Source organism: Toxorhynchites rutilus, chromosome 3, assembly GCF_029784135.1.
Source record: "Toxorhynchites rutilus septentrionalis strain SRP chromosome 3, ASM2978413v1, whole genome shotgun sequence".
NCBI lineage: Eukaryota > Metazoa > Arthropoda > Insecta > Diptera > Culicidae > Toxorhynchites > Toxorhynchites rutilus.
Genome location: NC_073746.1, coordinates 163,859,620 through 163,887,572, shown reverse-complemented (window position 1 = coordinate 163,887,572; position 27,953 = coordinate 163,859,620). Strand labels below are relative to the sequence as shown.

The window sequence follows — 27,953 nt, the reverse complement described above, 5'->3', positions numbered from 1 at the left end:
TTCGTTTGCTTGGTTAATTTCCGAGTAATGCAGAAATTTGTGTTTCATTTGTATGGCAGCCCCCCCTTAGAGAGGGGGGAGGGGTCTCAAAATATCACGAAAACCTTCCCAGGCCCCAAAAACCCCTACATACCAATTTTCATGTCAATCGGTTCAGTAGTTCTATAAGAATCAGACAGACAGACAGACATCACTCCATTTTTATATATATATAGATAGATAGATAGATAAAAGGTAATTTTAAAAAGTAGATTAGAAATTCAATCAATGAACAGTTCTGCGATTGGAACTGCGAATCCATGAACGAGCGCTTAGTAAAAAAACGTGAATGTGATAACGAAAAATAAATTTTGATCGGGACGAAGTTTGTCGGGTCAGCCAGTACGTTATACGACGCGACAATCATCTTCGTTGTCAACGATCGCAAAAAATTCTCCCTAATTTTTCCTGATATCTGTTTTGCTTCCCTTCTCGCGGACAGAAAACATGCAAGAAGATTTCCGGTCGGTCGGGAATTCGGTCAACGACATGAGCAATATCCAGCTCAATCCGCGGAATCTTCATTTGTTGGCGTTACTTCAAAAATGAATCGAAAGAATTCGGCAAAAAGTTTATACTTCTCTGAATTAGTGTTTGCGACTTGTTGATTCAGAGATAAGAAGATTGGGAGTCCATTCTCCTTTCGTTCCGAATTTACAAAATTCCAGAATGTTTTTGGATTTCTTTTGAGCTGTTCTTTAATTGATCTGGAATATTCGCGGTAGAGTTGGCATTTGAACGGCCTGTAACGGCGGCTAGCTGTATGGTATACAATTTTATCTGGAAGTGAGTGAGATCTGCGGAAGGTTCTTTGAGCGAGTTTGCCGCGTCTTTTCCTACTTCGTAATTCTTTATTCGACCACGGTGGTTTCTGGGGTGGGCGGTTCAACGGAGCACATTGAGCAATTGCTAGACGATTGAAGCGGTGAAAGCGTGGACCGCAGTATCAATATCGAGGCAGTTCAGGACAGAGGACCAGCCGATTTGATTTAAGACAATAGACAACTGCGTGAAATCGGTTTTGGCGATGTTACACCCTTGAAGGTCAAAGACATAATTAGTATATAGCGTGGGAGAGCTGCAGTTCAAGGTGACCATGAAAATGGTGCCGTGTCGATTAAGAAGATCATTAATTTGCCGCAGATTGCAAGAATTTATACCATCAAGTAACAATGCACCTGATCGATTGATTGTCGTGATAGCAATGTCTGGTGTGCAGACCGCGTCATTTTAGCCCTGGCAAATTATAGTGACCAAAAATAATCATCATATCGTGTGCGTTGGTCAGAGATGTTGCTGATTCTAAATAATCAGTATGACGCCTCATAACCAACTTATCCGGAGGAATGTATATGACACCAACAACAATTTTACGATTTTTAGTGGAAATGTTCTAGTTGAAGTTCGTTTACCCAGAAGGATGATGAAGAAATGTTCTTCCTGCTTGCGATGAGAGCTCCACCGGAACGTTTCTTATCGCTAGTGAGCGTACTACATGGGCTCAAAAGTCCCGGGCTTTTTCAACAGATGGCGCCACTAAAAATGAACAAGATTCAATTCGAGAGGTTCTTCTGTCACTAGCTCATGTGTGAAGTTTCATAATATTTCGTTTATTTGTTCACAAACTACAGTTGTTTAAGTGTCACCACATGAGCATTCGTATAAAAATGGAAATGGAAAAAGAGGAATGTCGTATTTTGATCGAACATTTTTCATGGGAAAAACTCCTGAACAATCAATGCAGTTGTTGACGAAATGTTATTCCACTTCTGCTCCTTCGAGAACAACAGTATATCGGTGGTTTAGTGAACTTAAAATGGGCCGTACAAGCACCCAAGGCCAAAAGAGGCTACGAATCCAGAAGTCGTGATATAAGTGCATCGACTCGTTTTAAACGATCGTAAAGTGAAGTTACGTGAGTTAGCTGAGGCCGTAGGCATTTCAAAAGAACAATTGGGATACATTTTGCTCGACATTTTGGACATGAAATAGCTATCCGCGCGATGGGTGCCGCGTTTGCTGACCGTCGACCAAAAACAGCGACACGTTGATGATTCAACAGCCGGATGTAATGCCGGTGTAATCGAGTGGACTTCTTTCGAAGTTTTGAGACTCTTGAGTCCAATAGGCAGTCTGCAGGGTGGCACTGAAGCATATTTCCAAGAAATAGACGTTTCGTACTAGAGAAAGGGAATTGATTATTGTTACAAATACAATTTTGTTAAAAATAAAGTAACTCCAGATGAGCCCACCAGAAGAGCGCACTGCGCGCAGCGGGTCGCTGGTTGAGTATAGTGGGTTAATGGTACGAAGATGTTGTGAAGCTGTGAAGAAAAATGGCCTGTAAATTTTGCACCAAGCGTTATAATCGTTGAGGAAGAAAATCGATCGATTTATGTGCATCGGAAAGTTTCCAAAATTCAGTTAGTACACGATCTGGATAGGTTTTCCAACTGGAATCGGGCGCTACGGGTTACAGCGTACTTCTACCGCTTCATTGAGAGAGTTTTCATAAAGACGAAAGGGAGGGATCCCCTACTAATAACCCTCACCCATGTGGATCTAACTCCAGCTTGGGAGCACTCAATCCGGACAGTTGAAAGAATCTTCCGGTTTTCACCAGTACTCGACGCGCGTGGAATTCTACGAGTAGATGTTCGTTCGTTTGTAACCAAAAAAAAGACAGTAAGTCTGATGTTACTAAAGTATAAATAGAAAAATAAATAAATAAATAAATAATAAATTAATGTAGCAAGTCATACCAAGTATCCTATCATTTTTCCACCCAAAACACCCATCTAATCATAGACTACGAGATTAGGCAGCAGTACAATATTCCAAGGTTTCGCATTGTTGTATAGCAGTTATCAGAAGAAGTCATTTGTACAAAATCAAGAACGTGCTGTCGCATGTTCCAAGGACGACTAACTGATCAGTTGGCGTCGTTAACTTGACCTGTCAGCTACGTCTGGTCAGATCTCTTCAGGCCACTTTTTGTGAAAGTCGGATGGAACAACACCGAACACATTGTTTACACGCTTGACAATCCGTATCATCCACGTGTAAATTATTTATAGCCTTTCAACTGAATCCTTCATCAAGAGCGAGCGTCGATTCGTTAGCCGTCATGGGTCACCCCAAGAGGAGGTCATAGAGAAGATGATCAACGGAGCGATGGAGGTAACATTCACCAACACGAACACGGAATGGGTATTAATCCCACTGAGCGTTCCACACATGGGAGGTACATGGGAACGGATGGTCCATTCTCTCAAACCGGCGATGGAAGCAGCTAAAGGGAAACAGAAATGTGATGAAGAAAGCGATACAAACGGAATCAATGGTAAATCCAATGCCGTTGACGTACCTTAAAATGGACATAATTATTCGGGCAGGTAAAATTCGTGGAAGTTGGCGACTTGGTCTTGGTCGTGGAAGAATCGAGGAGGAATGGTTGGACAAGAGGTCGAATCAACAAGATCTATGCGGGACAAGACTGCCGGGTTCGACTGGTGATGGTAATGGCTAAAATGGTATAATTAGAAGGCCTGTCTCCGAATTGGCAATGGCTAAGATCAGTAAAACTGAACATGTAGCTCTTGGTTACTGGTGTTTGGAGAGATTTTTGACTGTTATGAACTGGACAGTGCTGGATTGTGCTCCCTTGGCCGAGTGGTTAGCGTCATAACTAACATGCCGGGTGTTCGGGTTCGATTCCCGTTCTGGTCGGGGGAATTTTTCGTCAAAAAAATTTCCTCCGACTTGCACTGTGTTCACGCGTATTCTAGAGCTTGCCACTCAGAATGCATTCAAGGCGTGTTATTTGGCATAGAAATCTCAACTAAGTACTAATAAAAATGACGCAAGTAATACTACGTTGAGACGGCGAAGTTCCTCTAGGAACGTTAGTGCCATTGAAGAAGAAGAAGAAGAAGAACTGGACAGACTGCCACGGAGTTCGATGCGCCAAAAAAAGATGGTGACGGCGGAGATGACGAGAACTATAGGAGTGAAAATTGGATTGCAGTTGTTACACAAGTCTTTGTGTCGACGAGCAACGAAAGAGAAGAACGCACCTGAACAGAAGCGGTCGAATCAACAAATGCACATCCCAGTAGAACAAAAGTAGTAGTGAAAATTTATGTCTCAGAAATCTGAATTGATCGCATGCCTAAACTCAATACTCTTTCGTAGAGAGTAAATTTTAAGCCGATATTTATTTATCTCCATTTTAAATTCGTATTATTTCAAACATGACTTAGCTTTTTTTCAATTCGACATTGACGCTTATAAATGATTATAAATAATCATAGATAATTCTAAAACATTACATTTGAATCTTGTTTTGTGTCTAAACAGAATAGTGATGTTCGCGAAAATATTTCTTTTTATATGAAAGTCAAAGAAATTTCATTTAAAAACGTGGAAAGTTTATTTGTTGGATACAAGGATTTTCCGAGGTAGCCATCCTACAAAAAGGATTAATCAAATTAGATCTTGATGAGTTCATTTTATTTACTGCTTTCTTACGAATTCAATTTCATACACTGCTGCTCGGCAAGTTATATCTACAAGCATTATAAGCAAGCATTCTCGGTGGCTTGCGGTAAACTTTAATTGGAAAAATATTTTGCCGCAAAAGTTTATGCCCCTGTACCTCTCCGTGCTTTCTCCTTCGCCTCCAAACCTGACATGCAACAGTTTGCATCCTTGTCGTTTCATTTTGTATCGTCAAATTCCTTTTACTTTCGGTTGTTTTGCTTGTTTAAGTTTCCACCCTCAATGTAGAAGTGGCTCATATAAAACCAAACAATTAAACAGAAGTTTATTTCGTGGAGGTAAATCTAATTGTCTTTAAGCGAATGTTTTTGGTTTTATCTGAAAATACTGGCATTAACAATTTGTTGTGCATTATTCTATGAATTAATTCAGTTTGTATATGTTCGTAAATATTCTAGTTGCTGTTTTTTCTTCTATCGCGTTCAACATCGTGCAAAGCTGTACCATATAGCTAATAATTTGACTTTGGGAGTGCGATAGTTGGAAATAACTCCCACTCCTTCTTCGACCCGTCTTTCCCGAAACAATTAGGACAGCCTACAGCTGGCAAAGTGAAAAAGTTTTAATTGCAAAATGTTTTCGCTCCTCGCGGTTAGCTCCCTTGGCCACGGGGTACACACACAATATCGGGTCCGGATTATTTCCAAAATAAATCCCCGCTGCATTTTCCGTTCATCGTTCCGAGAAAATTGATTAATTGATGCGGGCATTTTATACCGATTAGATAAGACATGAGAAGGAAATAGTTACTCACAGTTCCTCTAGATTTGGTAGCGTATCGAACGATTTATTTGGTAAGCTAGAGATGTTGTTGTGGCTGAGGTCACTGAAACGAGAAGAAAAGAAGGGGAGAAAAGCATTTAATACGGATTGCAAATGTTTGCCTCTTTTTTTTCGTTCGATAGTAGGGAAATCTGTAAATACACTCTAACCGAGAGGCGACCAATGGACCGGTCGATTGCGCCGAATCATCATTTCTTCATAACTTAGGCGATTATGGAACTAATTTATTGCCCCGATCCCATCCAGTAGGTGGACGATAATTGGTTTGACCCAGTTATTGAAATATTGGTCAGCGCTATTGCGAGTCTGTTGCTTACTTGGGATATTATTTTGGGATGCACAACCCAATACGAAAATAGCCGCTCTCCATCCAATGGATACGTTAAGTGCGAGGACCACTTCGAATAGAGCGAGGACTATCGGTTCGTTGGTTTTGTTGTTAGTTTTTCCTCGTCCCCATCAACAGTGCCATTCACACGAAGGCTGAGTGTATACGTCAATGAAAAGCTTTCGGAAGGGCATTTTCCTGTTGCCATGGACGGTTTCCGCTTCCAAAATATGTTCTCTGATAGAATCATACAAAATAAAACATGTTATCTCACTACATTATTCACCAATCAACAAGTGTGCGGTTTGCTTTGCAGTCAACAACGAGTGCTGGAAAAAATGAGAAACAATTTGTTTCACCCACTCAACTTTGTCTTCAGCCAGAAGTTGTTTGATCTATCCGATTATCCTCGGCGCTTTTGTGTTCCTTCTTCTCTTTTTGGTCCAACGTGTGACCCGAATCTGTCTGAAATTCTCAAAAGTACTGATAAAATACGGATTCACTTTCGGTGGTGGATGTCTAGCCGACAGAAATCTTTCGATGTCTGAAGTTCACAAGAAAAATTAGGAGGAAAATGCGATAAAGATACCCTTTAGCCACGTTTACCAGTTTTGGCAGGGCAACAATTGGAAGGAAATCAACATTTTCCGGTGGCGCCCGGTACGGACCGAGCAATCTTTTGAACTTGGCTTCAATCTTGATTACATAGGGGAAGTATTTTAATGTAGCAATCGATTAAATAGGCTGATGAACTCGAAGGAGCTGTATCATACACTTCCAGTAAAGCAGAAGAATGTAATATCATACAACATAGTTTTTATGGTTACTTTTTGCATGTTTTCTTTATTTTGAACTTCATCCAAAGGAAGTAGTGTATAGAGTAATGCGGGGCAAAGGTGCGCACGGGGCGAAAGTGCGCATTGGTCTTTTTGAAGCAAACGAGCCTAAAAATTCGACAACAGTGTATTCATTTGATACTTTAATACACCAGCAGGTCACACATATAAACAAGATACATTTCATGAAAGTGGCAAAAAGTTATGAGATAAAAAGAGTTTTGCGATGTTTTGATCTAATTTTTTCAATTTTGGGGATGACGTTTTACTTACCTAAAATAACTGGAAAGTTCGAAATAACACTATCAAGGAAACCTTCATTCTATAGTAGATGATAGTGTGTATATCGTTTTTGTGAAAAAGTTCAAGAACTTTTTTTTTAAATTCGATTAGTTCAAAAATTGCTTGTGGGGCAAAGGTGAGCAGTGGCTGTGGGGAAAAAGCTCACACCAACGTTTTGCTCTCAAAAAAAATTATAAAATGTTTTCAACCAAATTTTTAACGGGACCCACAAGAAGAAAACTGATTTGAAAAAATGCACTCCAGAAATGCTCAAATTGCCAGACAGAGGCTTCGGGAGGGAGTCTCGAAGCGTCGGATTGCGGCAGCCTAGGTATTTCTGAATCAGCTTTGAGGAAGAGGCTCATATCAGAAAGTGATTTATGATTTGAATCTTCTTTTATTGACATATCTACTTCTGCTGGAATGTGCTAGCGAGCACCTAGGACGGTTCAGACAAGTATTTACGAGTGAGCAGTTTGAGGATCTGGCGGATCACTGCAGAGCACTGGACAAAACTTTCTATGGTTTGACTCTCAAAGATTTACGGGGCTTGGCGTTTGATTCAGCGGAAGCCAACAACCTCCAGCACGAATTCAACCAAGTTGCAAAACTGCCAGTAAGAGATTGGGCTGCAAGCTTCATGAGGAACCATCATGTGTCTCTTCGAACCGCAAACAAAACGCAACAAAAGCGCAACGAAGCGCAACAGCGCTCCAAGGCAAAGCGTCGGAATCCTCAGAACCGAAATCCAAGATGAGGAAGAAAAATAAACAATTGCTTAAAAATAATTCAAAATGAATTTCAAATGAAAAATGTTTTTATTTTCACCATGTATCCAATTCAATAACGGTTATGTTTTGTTTATGTTCATGTTTTCACAATGAACTTAAATAATATAAATATTTTTTTTTTCAACAATGAGTTTCAAATAAATCAATTGAAAGTAAAAAAGTAAAGTGATTTTCCATGGGAAACGAAAGTTGCTTTTTTTTCTTGCTCCTTTTTCGCGATGTCGGTCGCAAACAGTTAGGTAAGAAATAAAAATTTAAAAAAAAGTTCAATGGTTTTATTGTAGAGAAGTACACTAATGAAACAGATAATTTACTAAGAACTAGAAAATAAAATAAACAAAAAAAAATTAAGTTGTTCGGTTTAATGTACTAAAAGTTAGAAAATAATTAGACAAGTAGCAGTTAGTAGTTATCAAATTCGTACCTTCATTAATCTAGGGCAATGATGAGACTAAAATAGAATCGTGGGATATATGATGACACAATTACCTGTGGATAGTGAACATTTCTTACCTAATTCTCATCGGAATATTTTGATGATGTACTGTATTCTATTAGTTGAATCATTTCATTTGATACCAATATTGAGAGGATTGCAAAAAATACATAGTCGACCATTTTGTGGCGGCGACCTTCTCGAACTTATGTTGTTCATAATGTAGTGTATTCTCCAAGTAAAGCCATTCAGCCATTTTTCAGCGGCGGCCAAATTGAATTTATCAAGATCGATAAGCAGTTTTATAATGGCAGTAGAATTAAAGGTATGTTCCAAATTTCAGATCAATCAGTGATCAGGAACGGGATCAAATTTCAATCAATGTGGGACAATCCTACAAACACTCAAACATACATACAAACAGGGCAAGCTGAATGAAACCATTGAAAAGTAATTGTTTATTTGGGAACTGCGGTCATCTTGGACTAAATTACATAAATAACTGTGTTCTACTAGTTAATCCCTTTCATTTGATATCCATATTGATGGGGTTTTGAGAAAATATGTGTTGGCTTCGCCAACATGAGTGCAGTTTCCGAAAAACAAATCACCACTATTTTTGCTGGGTATATTAAAATTTCCTATAATTAAATTTTAATTAGTTACATATGATTGTTTCTGGTCTAGTTAGTAAGTCTTACGTTTTAGTGACTCCTGTTGCCTGTTCTATCAGTAAGCCTCCTCAGGTGTATTCAATACGCCTTTTAGCTAGCCTATTTATTTTAAGTATAATGTTAGAAATAAGTTAAGGTTTAATTTAAGTAAACTTAAGTGCTTACCCTTTATAGTAGATAAATCACTTAGCAGTAGAATCATTTAACTGAGGCTAGGTGTATGCTTGGTGCTAATCTATGAATGAATTAATTTTTAACTCGAATTCAAAATCAAATAATTTTGTTTCTTTTACCTGATCTAGAAATTCAAATAATTTAATTTTCATTGGAAATCTTCGCACTTCGCACTTGCTACTCTCTTTTCTAACTATCTCGATTTTTCTTTTCAACAATGCCTACTAGATTTTTCCTTCTAACAATGGTTGCTATAGTTTCCTTTTTTCCCCTATTTCCATCCATTGAACTCAAAACTCTGAACAAGATTCGAAGAGGCAATTGGATGTTAAGGTGCGCTCAGCCTGAGAGGCGTAACACTCCCCCCCGTAAGCGGACCGCATGATCCGATCGGTCCACCTTACTCGACTCCGCGACGGACATCCAATACCGCCAGCTTCACCACCGGTCTTTCATAAACACCGCTGCTAGTCTGTACCGTCGCTTTACGCGTCTGGCCACCACTGGACACCACACCGATAACTTTTCCTTTTGGCCAACAGTTCCTCGGATTGTCGACGTCGACGATGAGCACGATATCTCCAACTTCTAATGGCTTTACCTTTTCGTACCACTTCGTGCGCCGGGATATTTCATGGAGGTAGTCTTTGATCCAGCGCTTCCAAAAAAGATTGGCCAACCACTGAGATGTTGGCCATCCCCGCCGTAGATTCGCTTTGTCGTCATCAATCAGGGTTAGCGGTTTAGATCCATCCGATGACCCCAAAATAAAATGGTTTGGTGTCAATGCTGCAGCTGCTTCGTCTTCGATGGGAACATGCGTTAGTGGCCTCGAATTGAGTATACCCTCTATCTCCATCAACGCATTCCGCAACTCCTCGTCAGTAGGGTGCTTCACTGCAAGGACTTCCATCAGATTGCGCTTTACCGACCGTATTAGGCGCTCCCAGATTCCACCCATGTGGGGCGAAGCAGGTGGGTTGAAGTGCCAGGACGTAGTTGGTGTCACGAACTCTCGCATCAACTGGTGTCGGTCAACTTCGCGCAAGGCTTCTCGAAGCACCTTGCTAGCGCCTACAAAGTTAGTGCCACAGTCGCTGTAGAAGCTGACTGGCGTTCCCCTCCGTACAATGAAGTTTTTAATGGCCATTATACAAGAGTTAGTCGTTAGAGTGCTAGCTACTTCAATATAGACCCCTCTGGTTGTCAGACAGGTCAGTAAAACTCCCCATCGCTTCTCGATCCTCCGACCCACAGATACTTCAATTGGTCCAAAATAATCAATCCCCACGTGAGCAAAAGGTCTAGTGTACGCTGCCAACCTAGCTTCTGGGAGATCTGCCATTTCCGGAGGCTGAGGAAGTACATCGCGGTTCTTGCACCATTGGCAATTTTTTCGGATTTTCGCAAGGGCCGGTCTAAGACGGAAGATGCGGTATTTTTGACGGACTGCATTCACAACAATCTCGTGATTGCGGTGCAGGTACCTTTCATGATAATAGCGGAGAAGCAGCGACGTTATCGGATGGTTTGGTGGTAGAATTGTCGTTCTGTAGTCTGCCATTTTTTCGTGTAGGACCTTCGCCAGTTCCTTATCTCTATCCATGCGATTTTCCAAGCATTTAAAACGCCGATTTGCTATTGATCTGTTATTCGGTAGACGGATACCATCTGATCGCCACAGTAATCCGGTTTCGAACCGTTCGCCGTTGTAGCGAGTACGGGATTCCAGAAGCGCCACAGCTTGCTCATCTTCTCTGGATAACAATGTGCGTTCTTGCTTGATGATTCCTGCACTGTCCAGTGAGAAATAATTTTTCACTATTTGATGGAGTTTCGTATCATCCGACTCACTGCAAGTGCAGATATGGTAGGTGTGACTAGTATTCATGGAATCCACCGTTGATTGAACACCATAAACGACCCAGCCAAGGTTAGTCTTCACCGCGATAGGTTCACTCATTTTACCTTCACGGCTTTTGCGTACCAGCATTATGTTGGCGTGCTTGAGGCCGATCAGGATTCGGGGACGGACTTCTGAGTAAGAATCGATAGGAAGATTTCGTAAACAGCTAAACTCGCGTTCGAGATAGTTCATGTCCAGCGACTGACAAGGTAACTGAAGCTCTTAAACCGTTCTGACGTCTTGAAGCCGATATCGTTTGCCTTCGTGACCGGAGATCTCAATATTTACGCTGTGCGAGTTCGACTCGAAACGATGTGTACCTCCGGTCCATTTGAGACAAAGTGGGCGCAGTACTCCAGAAAGCTGCAACTCTTTAACTAATTCCTCGTCAACGAGAGTCAGCTCCGATCCATCATCAAGGAAGGCGAAGCATTTCACCTGCTTGTTATTTCCATAGAGCGTAACGGGCACATAGCGGAAAGTACCTGGACCACTGCCGGATAGATGAGTATTAATGTTGCGCTCCTCGTTTTGCATTCGACGTGAAGTGTCATTTCCGGATTCCCCAACAGTAACCGTATCGTTGAGATCCTTGTGTAACAACGCATGGTGTCTAAAGGTACATCCATTTTTTCCACACGCACCATCACAGCCTCCTTTATGGCGTCGTAAGCACCTACGACATAGATGGAATTCCCGGATGGTCGCCCATTTTGCCTCATACGATAACTCCTGGAATCGTTTACATTTCCCGACGTTCGTACAACCACCTTTGCACACCAAACAACTTTTGTTTTTATCTGCTGCTGCGCTCGTTGAGGAATCAGCCTTCGCTACAGGTTTCTGAGGGATTTTCTGTGACTCCTCTTTACCAACCTCTTCTGAATGGGTATTCACGTACTTCTGTTTTCCTACTCGAAACTGTGGTTCGAAAACAACGTTTACGTCCTCTGCCAGACCATATATCCAACGGCTGAATGTAGAAAGCTTCACCTTTGATTTGTTCTTCCGGTACTTCGCCCAATCAAGCCTGATGTGAGGTGGTAATTTGTTCACTAATTCCTTCAGCAGAGTTACGTCAGAGCTATACTCCATTTTTCCGCAAGCTTCTATGGTGGCACTCAAGTTCTGCACCTCAAGAGCAAAATCAACGATCTTATTTATTGCTTCTTCTTTGATAGCCGGCAACGACAGGATCTTGTCCTTAAGGTACTCGATGATTGTCTCCGGTCTTCCAAACCGCAACTTTAAGGCATTCATTGCTTTTCCCACCGTTGCCGGGCGCATGAGAAAACTGCGAACTGCATAAAACGCTTCCCCCTTCAAGCAATTTCTTAAGCGGTTCATATTCTCGGCTTCGGTGTACCCACACATTTCTGTGGTATCTTCGTAGGTTGAGGCGAACATTGGCCGTTCTTCGGGATTGCCGCTAAACTTGGGCAATTCACGTGGAACGACCTGACGCGCTGCAAACTCATTTTTAGTGAGTCGTTTGTATCTTTGTAAAGGACTCTTAGATCCCGCTCCTGACGTTCTACTAGCTGCATCCTTCATCGTCGATTGCCTTCCGGGTTTGAATGATTCTATGCCATGGTTCTCTTCCAACACTTCTTCATCTCCCATTTCTGACTCATCTCCAGATACTTGGTTGCTCTCGTTGTTGACAGAAACGTCCTCTTCACTGTTGCTGGCGTCATCCTCAAACTTATCCTCTCCATCGTGCTCTGAATCGTGTTTTTCTTTTACGAATTTTCTGTCGTTGTCCTTCAGCCAACCTTCCACTTTACCGTGAGAGTTTGGTGTATCGTCCACAGATTCACCATCATCTTCCAGGTCAGCCAACTCCTTGAGGACTTCGAACTTCTTATTTACTAGCTCGCGCTTACGTTTCATTTCTTCTGCCATCAGCGTTTCTTCTGCTTCAATCTGCTTCAAGCGAACCTCCAAACGTGCTTTGGCAGATTTAAAGGAAGACGCAGAAACAATCGATTTAGCCTTCTGCGCCGTGTCATTAGTTTTATCCACAGACATTCCACCTCTTCCGCATGCTTCTGTATCAGCAAATTCCTTAGCATGACCATTATCGGTTGACTTTTTAACAACCTTCGATGTCGTCTTCTTCCCGCCACCTTTCACTATCGCAACAAGTAACGTCTTCTTCCGGTCCTTGGCGTTCGATGTCTTCAGCGCTGATGAGATCTTCTTGGACTTCAGTTTACCTTTCCGGTATACTCCCGCGATTTCACATTTCGAGCAGTTCCAACTTCGGTCCGCAATGTCTTCATCCACACCTACACATGAATAATGAGCCCATCCATCACACTTGTCGCATTGGACCATGCTACTAGTGTCCGGTTTCTCACATTCCAAACATGAACATGGCACCTTCGACGTACTTTGTTGTACAACGGTAGATTTAGATGTACCCGCGGGCGGATCTACCATGTTATGGAGACTTGAAACTTCCGGAGTTGAGCCAATAAGGTTTCGATGATCTGCGGTAGCTTGTTTACCGGTTCCGTCTGGAGGGTTTGTGGTCCGCTCCAACATCGTTATGTTTAAAACGAAATTTTAAAATGTTGGCTTCGCCAACAGGAGTGCAGTTTCCGAAAAACAAATCACCACTATTTTTGCTGGGTATATTAAAATTTCCTATAATTAAATTTTAATTAGTTACATATGATTGTTTCTGGTCTAGTTAGTAAGTCTTACGTTTAATGACTCCTGTTGCCTGTTCTATCAGGAAGCCTCCTCAGGTGTATTCAATACGCCTTTTAGCTAGCCTATTTATTTTAAGTATAATGTTAGAAATAAGTTAAGGTTTAATTTAAGTAAACTTAAGTGCTTACCCTTTATAGTAGATAAATCACTTAGCAGTAGAATAATTTAACTGAGGCTAGGTGTATGCTTGGTGCTAATCTATGAATGAATTAATTTTTAACTCGAATTCAAAATCAAATAATTTTGTTTCTTTTACCTGATCTAGAAATTCAAATAATTTAATTTTCATTGAAAATCTTCGCACTTCGCACTTGCTACTCTCTTTTCTAACTATCTCGATTTTTCTTTTCAACAATGCCTACTAGATTTTTCCTTCTAACAATGGTTGCTATATTTTCCTTTTTTCTCCTATTTCCATCCATTGAACTCAAAACTCTGAACAAGATTCGAAGAGGCAATTGGATGTTAAGGTGCGCTCAGTCTGAGAGGCGTAACAATATGTAATCCGCCATTTTGTAGCGGCCGCCATCTTAGATTTGCATTTTTCATAAATAACTGTATTCTACTAGTCAAGCCAGTCATTTGATATTCATATTGATGGGGTTTAGAGAAAACCCATATTGATAGGATTTTGCATGACCAATTTTTTTTAATCCACTTTCTTTTAAGAGCGTATCTCACATTAGTAACATTAAAAAAACTATAACTTTGAAGCTTCTCTTCCGGAAACATTCTTGTTTGTAGATGAAAACTTTTCGTCCCATAATTATTTGATTAATACCTGAAAAAAGCTAGATTTTAATTTTTGAATTTCCACAAATTACACAGCAATACAAAAACGTAATCCATTGATCATCTTCTTCAGCATTTTCTTGGGAAATGATTAGGAATTTGAAGTTGAGCACCATTACTGCTAATATATAATAGCAATAATAGCGTTTCAAATGCGAGCTCTAGCTCATTCCGGCTTCAACACTTCAAATGAATACATTTGATTCCGATTCCAATTACGTCAAAAAATGTCTTTTCAATTCTGTCTTAACTTTTGGGAAAAGTGAAAATGACACAGGGTACCACATCAGGTGAATAGAACCGATGATTAAGGTCAGAAACACGACTTCGAGCCAAATATTGATTATCACATTATCGTGTGGAAGGGCACACCTTTCTAGATTGTGATATTCGAGCCGTATTCGACGGATTCTGGCTTCAAAACTCTTAGATAATCATTTTCAGAAACAGTTTATATAATAGCAAATAATAGTTTGATATAGCTTGGATCCCGGAACTTGGTACACAATGTATTTTTTGAAATTGTTTCGCTACGTGACAAATTTTATCCTAAGGATATTTTTCTCCGCAAACGGATGTTTATGAAACAGAAGGTAATTCAATGAATGGGTGCCAACCATATTGAAACACAAATAAAAATCATCGAACAACTGAGTGACCAACCCTTTCATTAATATTGTATTTTTGACGTAGAGTTACTTTCAGGAAGGGTCTTAAATCAGAAAACTATTTCCACAGCGAACGAATTCTAATGATTTGCATATCTATCGAATCGGAAATTCTCTAAGATTTTTTCGATATGCTATACATAACCATTCCTTAATCCCTAAACGGTTTAAAGTAATGAAAACTGGAAGCCTTCCCATTTTCCTATACATTCGTTCTGCCGATTTGCTTAACTTCCTGTGCCGTCAATAACAAGCAACCAGTACATCCATTTCTGCCAGTTTTCAACTTATTTGGTATAAATAAGCCATCCGCGTTTTGAACCTACACCACTTCTTGTTTGCTGGTCATCGAAACAACATCGTTGCTGGCGAACATCGAGCGAAAATAGATTGTCTTTCTGTGGTGATGGATGAAGGAGTAATATGGAGTTGAGTTTCTTTCCACAAGGACCCTATTCAGGGCTAGAGAAGAATGAACTGAAGAAATTTAAAACCTCTTAAAAACAAAAAAAGTAGAAGGGTCTGAGCCTAGGAGCACGGAAGTAAATTTGACGTAGGAATGTGATTGTACGGAACAATTGTTTTTATGTAATTCTGTTCATTGTTCAGAAATCGGTTAAAACTTTTGAAACTCCAAATGGTGGCCATGAAAAGGATCGTTAGTTATATGCACTCATAACCGTCAAACGGGTTGTAATGAAAAAAAAAACAAAATTAGATTTCCTCCCAGAAGCTCAACTTTTCAACTGCCTAACTGAAAACGAATAATGAATATCAGAGTGACACATGATAGGGTGGAATGGCAGCCGAATGTGGATCGGTAAATAAAAAAATATATATCGTCATTGATTACATTGAATGAGAAGAAGAAACAAGAAATGCTGAAAATATTTACAATTTCATGATATTTTGAGGCAAAATACACATGAAATCATAAAACCGCTTTATTTTTAATGGGTAGCTATGGTACTGTAAGTCATCGGAAGTGGTTATTTTTTCGGTAAAATAATGTTCGTTTGCTGAATATATTCCACGTCATTCACACTGACACACTGTCTGTGGGCCGTGACAATACCACTTTGGTATCGCTGAAATTATGATTTTATGAGATACTGAATTTCTATGAAATTGCAGCCATTTTACTAACCCACTTCACCATCTGCATCACCCTCATTCCTACATATTGTGTTGCATACAACATTCACGGGAACCAAGTTGAAATAAACAATCCATAATACATGATTTGCCTTTGCATTCGCTCGAAAAACATACCTCTTTTATTCGTTAAATTGCTCATTTGTTTTATTGTTTCCACTGTTGAAAAAAAATTGCTGGATAAATTTGCCGTCTAATGGTAGGGGAAAGGAGACAGTTTCGGACAAGGCTTTTAAAAAATAGGTGGTACAATTTTCAATCAAATTAAAAATATAAGTAAGTTTGTAGCTTTATAGTTGGTGCACCCGTGGCCGAGTGGTTAGCTTGCCCCTCGGAATACATTCAAGTCGTGTTATTTGGCTTAAGTAATCTCAACTAAGTATTAATGAATGACGCTAGTTAATGCATACGTTGAGACGGCAAAAGTTCCACAGGGACGTTAACGCCATTCAAGAAGAAGTTGAAGCCCTTCCACCAACAGCTATTATATAATTTGACAGTTCCTGGTCGTTTAATCCTTACGAAAACCACACAGTGCCTTTTTCCATACTCTTTTCGAAACTTTTGAGCTTGAAGTTGTGAGTATTTCCCCATTTTTTTTTGTGAATGATTTTAAAATTTTAATACACCATCTCAGTTAGTAACTAACATCAATGAAAAAACGCGCATACAACGCGGACACCAAGGTCTATTTATTAGATAAAATTATGATTCATCTTCAGATGGTGATGGGGCACATTCGGATACTGTTTAACACCCCATAAAACTATCATGTGTTGTGTTGTGATGTATTTGATTGTTGTTCACTAACAAATATCAATTTATTCTGATTCTCAGGCCTAATGATGTTTCGGAACTACAAAAAGAAAACCGATAGAGCCAGCATCAAAGAAGATGAGATGAAAAGAGCTATCGAACCAGTTTCGAACGGAACGTTTTCATGATTCTATGCTCACAGGTGATGCGATTGGGTCCATTTGCTTCGCCAATTGACCAACCAGCGGTTGGATGACGGGAAAACTGTTTCTCAATGTTCTGGAACATTTGAAAAAGGTAACAGAAAAGCAGCGTAAACGAATCAATTTTGCTCGAAAATCACAAAAGCCATTGCTCTTTGGAAACAATTAAATATTATCGAGAAAATGGCATAATTCATGTATCCTTTCCACCTCATTGCCCACATCGCTTAAAGCCGCTGGTTATTTCAGTTCACGCCATTTCAAGCAACAGCTCTCAGTTTCCCAGAACGATTGGCTACTGAACCATCCTGGAAAAACTAAATCTGTACACGATCTTGCAGGTATAGTTGCACCAGCATATAATGCTTCTTTCACACCGAATAATATCCTAGCTGGATCCAAAATGACAGCTTGCTATCCATTCTCAAGAAACGGTTTTTTTCGGACAAGGATTTTGAATGCTCAGATTATTTAACCTACTGGAGTGGAAGTAGCAACTGACCCATCGGGTAATACAATATTGCTGCAAAACAATGCGTCTACAGCACAGACAGATTTTACTTTGCCAACCTTGTCCCTGGAAAATGTTGAACCTTTTTCCAATAGCTTCACCGCGGAAAACCACCACACGAGGACGCAAGAAGTGAACATCACGAATTTTGACTGAATCTTCATAGCAAGGAGAGTCCGTTCAGACAAATACTTATAAATAGAAGAATGTAGAAAATGCTGGTAATAAGAGGAAACCTAAGAAATTGTTGCTAACAAAAAATTTCATTATTGTCAACATATCCGTATATCCCCTCTTTTCCTGAAGAAAATATGTCATCCTTCTAAACTAGAGTCGGTTTTCCACATTATTAACATTAGAATTAAGGAAAAATGTTTATATATACTAGTAACGATACAGTAAGGAATTCGGCTCCTTTAAACTTATATAACTGAGCCTGTAAAAATAAACGATTTATATGAAAAAAATTTAAAAAAAAATCATTAAGCTAGCTATGTTTTTCTTCGTTGTCTGAAAGTGTCCCAGGACTATCCGAAACTGCCCAACCAAGGCGCACATTCGGACAAAAAGGAATTTTCTAAAATTCGAATAAACCATTCGTAATCGCATCAACGTACACCTCCAACACGCCCATGTAATACTTCGATGCCTCAATAACAAGCAAGTTGAATTTAGGTTTGTTTTTTAAGTATTTTTTATATTAAAAATCAAGGAAAAAAGTGTCCGAATGTGCCTCCCTCTCCCCTATACATTATAACAAATATCGTAAGAACGATTCGGCTAATATGCAATTGAAAACTCTTAATTATTCGTTATATTTTTTGTAGAGTGAGCTTGACCTTAAGCTTGGGTAGACTGTACAATTCGTAGTTGCTCTACGTGATTGACCTGAACCAACCAAATTGCACAAAGAACACACAGAATGACGCTTGGGACTAGCAAATCATTCTCGTTGTGCAATTTTCGGTGATTCGAGCTTTAAATGGTCAATAACGACGCCGGCCACGTCCTTAGTCACCAGGGGAAGTTAAGGGATGTTAGAATGATATTCGCCGCCCGAAGGCCAGAAGGGTCGCCTCTATAGCGTGGTTCCCTAGCGTTTATCATAGAAGGAAAGGAGGGTATAAGGATATAGGGACAATCACACACGAAGATCGATAGCTTTAAGGAAAACATATATATGGGACATGTAATCAAGGTCTAACCGAGTCAACACATCTCTCACCGGCACATTGGGCTGTCTTCCACAGGTCCGAAGGGAGTTTTCTAAATCCGATCTGGCTACCAGATACACCGCGCACGACCAAACAACGTGCTCGATGTCGTGATAACCTTGGCCACAAACGCAGAGATTGCTGCTGGTAAGATTGAAACGGAAAAGTAGTGCATCTAACGAACAGTGATTGGACATGAGTCGGGAGAAGGTGCGAATAAAGTCCCGACTCAATTTCATACTTTTGAACCACGGTTTGAGGATAACCTTAGGGATAATCGAGTGAAACCACCGGCCCAATTTATCTTCATTCCGTTTGCGTTGCCAGTTAGCGATGGTATTTTTGCGGATTAAAGAATCAAATTCATTGAAGGCGATTTGGCGCTGATAAATATCGCCTTCAATTGCACCTACCTTTGCTAATGAGTCAGCCCTCTCATTACCCGGAATTGAGCAATGTGAAGGGACCCAGACAAAGGTAACATAACAGCGTCTGGATAAAGGACTCAAAATTTCTCGTATTCTCTCAAGGAAGTACGGCGAGTGCTTTTTCGGCCTCATTGAACGGATAGCTTCGACAGAGCTAAGACTATCCGTTAAAATGTTGAACACTATCAACAGGTCGTGAGGAGACGCTGTCCAGCGCCCAGTGAACCGCTGCCAATTCAGCAATATACACTGAGCAAGGATTCTGAAGACTGTGTGAGGTGCTAAAAAATTCGTTGAACACTCTGAATCCTGTGGACTCGTTCATAGTGGACCCATCAGTAAAGTACATATTATCACAATTGATACACCCATACTTTGCATCGAAGATCGTTGGAGCGATCATGAACCTGCATGGAGATGAATTCATGATATGGACTCATGAATCCGGAGTGAAAATTTAGCTCGATCAGCTGCTCAAAATTTCCGATCACCAATGGGTTCATGACCTTACACCGGATGAGGGACCGAAGAGATAAAAAAATTGGTGCGATCTTTTAGTGGGAGTACGCCTGCCAAAACCTCGAGACTCATGGTATGCGTTGAGGGCATACATCCCAACGCAATACGAAGACAAAGATACTGAATTCGCTCTAGTTTAATGAGGTGTGTTTTGGCAGCTGATTGAAAACAGAAACTGCCATACTCCATCACTAAGAGAATAGTTGTTCGATACAACGTTATAAGATCTTCTGGATGGGCTCCCCACCAGGTGCCGGTAACTCTACGGAAAAGTTTATTCTTTGTTGGCATTTTTACTCAGATACCTAATATGGGCTCCCCAAGTACATTTGGAGTCGAACCAGACCCAAGACACTTGAATGACATAGCATAAGTGATCGGTTTACCCAAAAGTTGAAGCTTTGGTTTTGCTGGTCGCTTCCTAGAAAAAACCACCATCTCTGTTTCCTCCGTGAAGAATTCGATCCCTAGCCCAATGGCCCAGGTTGAAAAATTGTTCAAAGTATCTTGTAAGGATTCTTGCAGGTCGGATTCGTTTGATCCTACGACAGACACCACTCCATCATCTGCAAGTAAATTCAACAAGCGATGTTTCACCACATCAGGGAGGTTTTTCAACAAGTTGAACTTAATTCTATCCAATCCCGGAGCAGAATTGTTACATGAAAGGAGAGCAAGAGAGAATTCTATCATCGAAAACTCGGAATCAAGATCGCACCTATCTTGTGGTATATCTCGAACAATTTATTGCAGAGGAGCGGAATTAGAACAAACCCTCCATGAAAATTAAAAATCCATCGATGTGAATATTCCTCGCTTTCATTCGTTGAAGAGCGAATTCTCTTGTTTCGAGCCACTTTCCATAATTTTTTCATTGACGTTTCTCGTGACAAACCTCACACGAAATTTCGCCAATAAGCACGTTTTTTCCCCTTTGATCAAATTTTTGAACTGATTCTCAAGGGCTAAATACGTTTGAAAATTTTCAAGGGTTCCACGTTTCCGAAATGCTTTAAATGCATTCGATTTTTCTACATAAAGCTTGGAACATTGGCTATCCCACCATAGATTGGGAGGCCTTCGGTGAATGGTGGAACCTGCGATGGGTTTCGTTTGAGCGCGAACCGCGCTGTCATAGATCAAACGAGAGAGGAAGTTATACTCCTCCAATGGATCTCTGGAATTGATGGTTAGAGCAATCGCGTCCGCATATTTTTTCCAGTCAATGTGTCTTGTGAGGTCATATGCCATGTTTATAGATTCAGAAGAATTCGACCCAATGGTGAGAATTCGACCCAATGGTGATTGTCGTCGTACTGTTCCCCCCAGGCAGTTCCGTGAGAGTTGAAGTCTCCCAAGATCAATCGTGGCTCAGGAAGTAGTGAGCACATGTCAACACGTTACTTGCGTTACTTGTTTGCATGACAAGCAACAGCTTCGATCCCTCCAATAGATGGAAGGTCAATTTGAAAAAATGAGTGGCACTTATTAAGCTGGACGGAAAAATAGGGACAAATGGGGTTTTTGATGTCCCCTCGAGTGCTGGGTCGTTCGAAGCTGAACTATTCCCACGGAAGCCAGGAGGAACCTGATTTTGCTTGTCCGCTGCACTCGATTTTTTAGGCAAGCTAACAGGGGTAGCTCATCCATGTTGATGATTCCTTTGATTGTGACACTACGACGAAAAATGGATGTGTATACACTAGGGTGCCAATGAAAATGGTCATCTCTAATTTCAAAACGTTACCTCATAAAAAATGTTCACCACCTCGAAAAAACACTGGCGCAAAGTGGTCAAAGTTTGAGTTTTTTGAAAATCGGAAAATCACCCAAGGGAATCGGGGTTTTGACGTAGGATTACGTCTTTCGGGAACATATTGGGGTACAAATTGAAAATCGAAAATCGAGCACATCGTGAAAGTTGTCCAATTTCAAACGCTCATTGCTCAGTCATTTCATGATGGATTGATAGAATTTTTGCGTCATTTGATTTCGGCACTCCATAACCATTTTTTATATCGAATAAATAAATATATGTCATGAAACTAACCATCAAACAATTTAAAAATCTCAACCCCTATCCTAACGGAAATACCCAGTTCTGATTAGTCGAAATTGACGACACATACGGCGATTTCTTAACGGAGACCTAGCTGCCTGGGGGAAATCGGCATTTCAAATACATGAAAATAGGGGGAACTTTAGTTTTTACCGAAATATGTTCCCTAACAGAGACATCAAAACCAAGCTGCCTGGGGGAAATCGGCATTGTAAATACATAAAAGTAGGGGGAGCTTTCGTTCCTACCGAAATGTTTTCCCTAACAGAGAATTCAAAAAACCAAGGTGCCCAGGGGGAAATCGGGATTATAAATATATGCAAGTCGGGGGCATTTTTATATTGCAAGTAAGGTGATTGATACGATTAATTCTAGCAAATAAAATTTAAATTTGGAACTTTAAAGTTGGTTGCTTCGTGAAATTTTATATCAATGACCGATAGTGTATTGTGAAAAATTTAGCACAACTGTAACTGCGAAATTGTATATTGTAGCCGTTGTGTTGAAAATGACTGGATATATGAAACGGTTTATTTCAATTTTCATAAATAAAAATCAAGGTGTGTTCCCGCTTGAGATCGGGTCGTTCGGTTTAAGCTGTCTGTTTTGTTGTGTCCATTTTCACCCAAGGAAAGTTCTTACGGCGAGAAAAGTTGGAAAAGTGAAGAAATATTCGAAAAAATATTTCCCATATGCTCTACATATGGTATTAGTTGTTGTTAGTCCAATTAAAATTCGCATAGGGTTGAATAAACACTCAGAAAATAAAAAAAAAATAAAAAAATTACCTTTTCCATTTCAAATATGTTTTCTCTATATTAAAGTAACATGTTTTTACTGATGAGAAAAATTGATAATTGTGTTCGGTATTGGTAATTATCTTTTATTACACTGGCGAGTTTTTTCTTCATCTCATCCATACATAACACAGGAGGCATCTCGTCTAGGGTCACAGAGGGCGGTTTTCATCATATCTCATTCAACTTCGGTATCTTCTATGTGATACGCACCATCTAACGACTGATTACCATAATTCTGTCATCATCACTCGGTTGTAAACACTGGTGGATTGAACAAACAATACCCAACAACCAAACAAAACGGCCCTTTTTCTGGGCCACCAAATCATTTTCTACCACGAGTTTGGAAAGCGACATAAATTTGCATAGATTTTCAGGTGGAATGAACATACATAGATAAAAATTATGAATGGAAAATGACTTTTCTGTATCTAACATTAAATATATTACATATTTATTATGTTCTATATCTAATATGTAGATCTACAGTGTGGACGTCTAACGGGTGTTAAATAAAAAATGAGAATTTTTTCAATACCTTTCAGTAACTCAAATAATGAGCGTAAAATTTTCTTTCTCCATGAAAATTGCTCTTTGGGCTCCCTAGAAACATTTGGCGTGTTTGGTTTTGCTAGTTTGAATTTAGTCAAAGCAAAGATGGCATCGAAACAGCACGTGCTCCGCGAACGCATTGTACGGTTCTATGAAACGCATTTTCAGCAAGGAAAAAAGTTCACGGTGGCACATTTTAAGGAAGAAAATGTACCTGTTAGTACGGTATATCGTACTCGGGTTCGCTGAACGTATAGCCAAAGGTCGGAAGTGGTCGTCCGGTGACGATAATGACGAAGCAGAGGAAGACATCGTTAAAGAAGCTGTTTGACAACAAGGACGCAACCAGCCTGCGTGACGCCGGTCGAAAATATGGCTGCTCCCACGTATTGATCCATCGGACCCTCAAGATGGAAGGAATCGTCTGCAGGAAGAAGACAAGGTCGCCGGAATACACGGAGGAGCAGATTGAGACGGTTAAATAACAGTGTCGGTGGATGACCGAAAAATACCGCGGGACGTCTTTCGTTCTGGACGACGAAAGCTATTTTCCGCTGTCCAAAACGCATATTCCAGGAAATGATAATTACTACTCCAGCGACAAGTCATCCACACCGCCTGAAGTAAAATACAAGTTCAAACACAAGTTTGAAAAAAAGGTTATGTTGTACATCGTCATTTCCGACCGGGGCATTTCAAAGCCTTGGTTTAAGCCGTAACCCAACAAACTTGCCCCAGTGCCGCCCAATAAGGGATTTCTTTGGCTCACTCAGTGCCCTAGTGTATAAAAACAATTGGAGGGCCAAGGACACGAAGCAACTGACTACAAGAATCCGGAATTGTATCCGGAAAACGGACGTAAGTGCCGTACAACGTTCTTGTGAGAGCATCGCGACAAAGTTGCGTCGAACAGCAGACCACGGCCCTTACTCAAACATTCACTGACATTTTTTTGAAGAAAATACATTATGTTATTAATAAAAAATACTGAAACCGATGAAAAAAAAAATTTTGTTTTATATGTGATTGAAAAAATTCTCATTTTTTATTTATTATATCCATTAGAAATGCATACAGAAATGCATACACTGGTGGAAATATATATAACGCCACAATCATTTTTGATGTTAGCTTTTGCATCAGTGTAACTGTCAATTCCGTAGGTTTATTATTGTACGCACACTAATAATGGAAACCAAATAATGGAAACTTTTTGAGCTTTAACTGTGTGTGTGAGCAAAGAGCACTTGTTTTGTGTATTTTGAGATGGAAATATTTATAACACCACCATGTCGTTTACTTCAGGGGTATGACTAGAACGTCAAATCCCTCATATTGCCAATGTACCCAATATTGCTGCGGTTTACTGAATTTTTGGTTCTGACAATTACTGTTGTTTACAACACGGTCCACTTATAAAGTTAAATAGTGGTTAACTTTAAACTCCATGTTGAATCTAAACAGCTCCATGTGAAACCGAAATATGGAAATCGTCTATGCAGTTAGAAATAAAGCAGCGCAATTTCCACGATTTCAATGATTTCAATCCTCGCAAATGGTATGTTGGTAAACAAATGACGTCATATTGATTTTGACTTTGGGTAGCCTATATTCAATAGATGTCTAACCCCTGGTTTACTTAGCTTAACTCGTTTACTTACGCTTAACGTTAGTGTAATTCGAAAATAACTGGGAGTCAAGCCAATTAAAGGTTGTTAGCAAATTTAAAAAAGCATAGGCACATTTTAAGTAATATATTTTTCCAATTTTCAAGGACCATGCCGAAGGGAACGATTTTAACGGAGAAGGAGCGTGGTAATATCGATGTTTTGAAGGAGGAAGGATTTTCTCTCCGCGAGATAGCGCGTAAAATTGGAAGGAGCAGAGATGCCGTGACAAACTATATCCGGTTGGGTGCTCAGTACGCCACAAAGAAGCGTCCCGGACGACGTCCTCGCTTAACAGATAGGGACAAACGACATATCAAGCGCCTCGCTGTTGAGTCTAAACTTTAATCAGCAAAAATAAAAGCTGAAATGAATATTCCAGTAACCAGTCGTCGTATCCGTCAAGTTCTAAGCTCCGACGCGAACCTTTCGTACAGGAAATCCGTACCTGTACCGCGACTACTTCCTCGGCATAAGAAGACACGACTGAATTTCGCCGAGAAATTCCAATTCTGGGATGAAGAGTGGTCTAGAGTGGTTTTCAGCGATGAGAAAAAGTTTGATTTGGACGGTCCTGACGGTTCTGCTGACTTTTGGCAAGATAAATGGAAGAAAAAACCAACAAGAGAATCTCGCAACTTCGGAGGAGGAACCGTAATGGTTTGGGCAGGAATCATTGACGCTGGGAAAACTCCAATCTGCTTCATATCAACAAGAATGAATTCCGAGAAGTACTGCGAACTGCTGGAGGAGTTTTTGATTCCTTTTATGGAAGACGTTATGGACAAAAATGCTATTTTTCAACAAAATAACCCTACATGTCATGCAGCAAGTAACATCAAAAACTTTCTAACGGTCCATAATATTCCTGTTCTTGATTGGCCACCGTGTAGTCCGGACTTAAATACCATTGAGAATGCTTGGGGAATTTTGTCAGCAAATATATTTGCACAGGGCAAGAAATTTGAAACTGCTGGACAGCTGAAAAAAACTACCATCCGAACACGGTTAAATTCCTTATTCAGTCTATGCCAAGGAGGCTGCAAGAGGTTATTGTGAAGAAAGGTGAAGCAACACACTACTAATTACATTTGTTTCGATTTTAGACTGGAAATGAAGTGAATAAATACTCCGGTGGTGTTATATTTATTTCCACCTCAAAAAAAACGAAATAAACCAACACTTTATGCATTGCCCTTTAATTCAATTTCTCAACCTGAACCAAATGATAGGTAATCGTTCCATGATTCTAAAAATACAATAACAAAATATCTTTGATCGAGAACTCGCAAAAAAGCACTATAACAGGGATGGCGTTATATATATGTCCACCAGTGTATTATTCTCTATCAGTTTACCAGGCTCGAAGACAGAATTGAATTGTTCGATTGTTAAATTGTAAAGATAACTAAATAACTGAAAAGTTACTGAAATATGTCGATGCATTGGTTTATTGTTATGTATGAATTATGTTAATGAGCTGTTTTGTTCTGATTTATCTTGTATTAATGAGAAATGCGGTATCCGGTATGATATTGGCCTAAGCTCGGATAGTAGGTCACTCACTATCCGGTATCCGGCTGGATAGGCCGGATAGCAGATATTTATCGGATATCCGTTCCATCTCTAGTAAATATATGTTCTTCCTCATGTAAGGATTATGTTCTCTGAAGTTGGAGTCGATTCGTTGCCTAATTTCCACGATCTTATAAAATGTTAAACGATCCATGTTTTGAAATGGCGAACCTGAAAGAGAAAAACAAGAGTCCATATTTTCCATACCGCGAATTGGGTAATCCTGTACCGATGGACGATTTTTGTCTGCTAAATTTCCGTAAATAAGGGCATTCGTAGCAAAGTCGTCGTGCACAGTTTTTTCAAGTTTATTGCTCAGAAGATCAGCTCATTGGATTCATTTTGATATGTCAATCATTGAATTGGTCCAGTTGTTCAAGAGTTATGAATTTTTGAAAAAAAGTCTTCTTTGGAAAAATGAGAAAATATTTATTTTTCGGACCACCCTAAAATGGAAATAGGCACCTTTATGAAACAAAAACTACGGGTCTAATATTTTGCGATAAGGAATAACTCTACCAATTTTAACGAAAATCTGAGAACGTTTTTATCAGTTTGGCATGGAATGGCTGTATAAGGACAGCTACTACTTCGGCACCGATTATATACTTTTGTCATCAACGAAATCTGTATATCTAGAATGGCAATTCTCTGATTGGAGTCAATCATGTGTTAGCGAATCAGGCTATATATTCTAGTTTCAATTCATATATGTATTTTTTTGTAATAAACTCAATAGTATATACGGGGTCTAATGAGGAAACGGCAATGTCAGTCGTTCATAACTAGCAATAGCTTTCCCACACTAATATTCGCATCATGCAGGGAGGATTGACACAATTATCCTCACAGCTTGGACATACTTCCAAATGTGCAGCAGCTGCGGGATGTTTTCCACATCATATGAGCAAATTTACCTCCTGCCACAGCAAATTAGTGCTGGAAACCCCTCGATGCCGGTCATCGTTGTCCTGTGGCGCGACTAGAAGGACCTCTTGTGGTTCATCGTGAACGTGACTCTCTTAGGTGTCGGCAAGCAACGTGATCCGACCGACCGACCAGCCCAGAAGCACATGATCAAAAATTAATCTAATCGTGACGAGAATTTTATGCTGAGCTAGCCGGGCGTAAAAAAAAGTATCCTGCTGGAGAGTCATCACGAATTGAGGCGTGCGCTGACAGAACACAGAGAAGATTGTTTGTGAAACAAACAATTTAACTTAATTTGGGCACGGCCAAATGATAGGAAATTTAAAAGCTAAGCTGAGACGAGCATGGATTACTTCGGGTGGGAGAGAAGGAATTCCATTCGTGTAAGAAATGTGGCAGCTACAACGCATAGGAATGCTGCGGACACCTAAAGCGACCGTTGTTTCCCGCCGAAGATACGCTGAATGAAATGAAATTTATGGTGGTGGGTGGCTGTTGTACTTTTATTCCGCAAATTCAGTTTCAATTATCCGTGGTATGGTCCCGCTATTATCCTGACTATGGCTGTGTCTCTTTTTGTGTTCTCTGTCAACA

The 27,953-nt window shown here is 40.0% G+C and overlaps 1 protein-coding gene across 2 annotated transcripts in view; it reads right to left on the bottom strand.

Moving 5' to 3' along the window:
* LOC129775980 (follicle-stimulating hormone receptor) overlaps positions 1-27,953 on the bottom strand; it is a 429,827-nt gene that overhangs the window by 47,790 nt on the left and 354,084 nt on the right. For both annotated transcript variants that reach the window (XM_055781291.1, XM_055781292.1), the window contains exon 4: positions 5,354-5,425. In XM_055781291.1, coding sequence (XP_055637266.1) covers positions 5,354-5,425 — 72 coding nt within the window. The remainder of the gene's footprint in view (positions 1-5,353; positions 5,426-27,953) is intronic.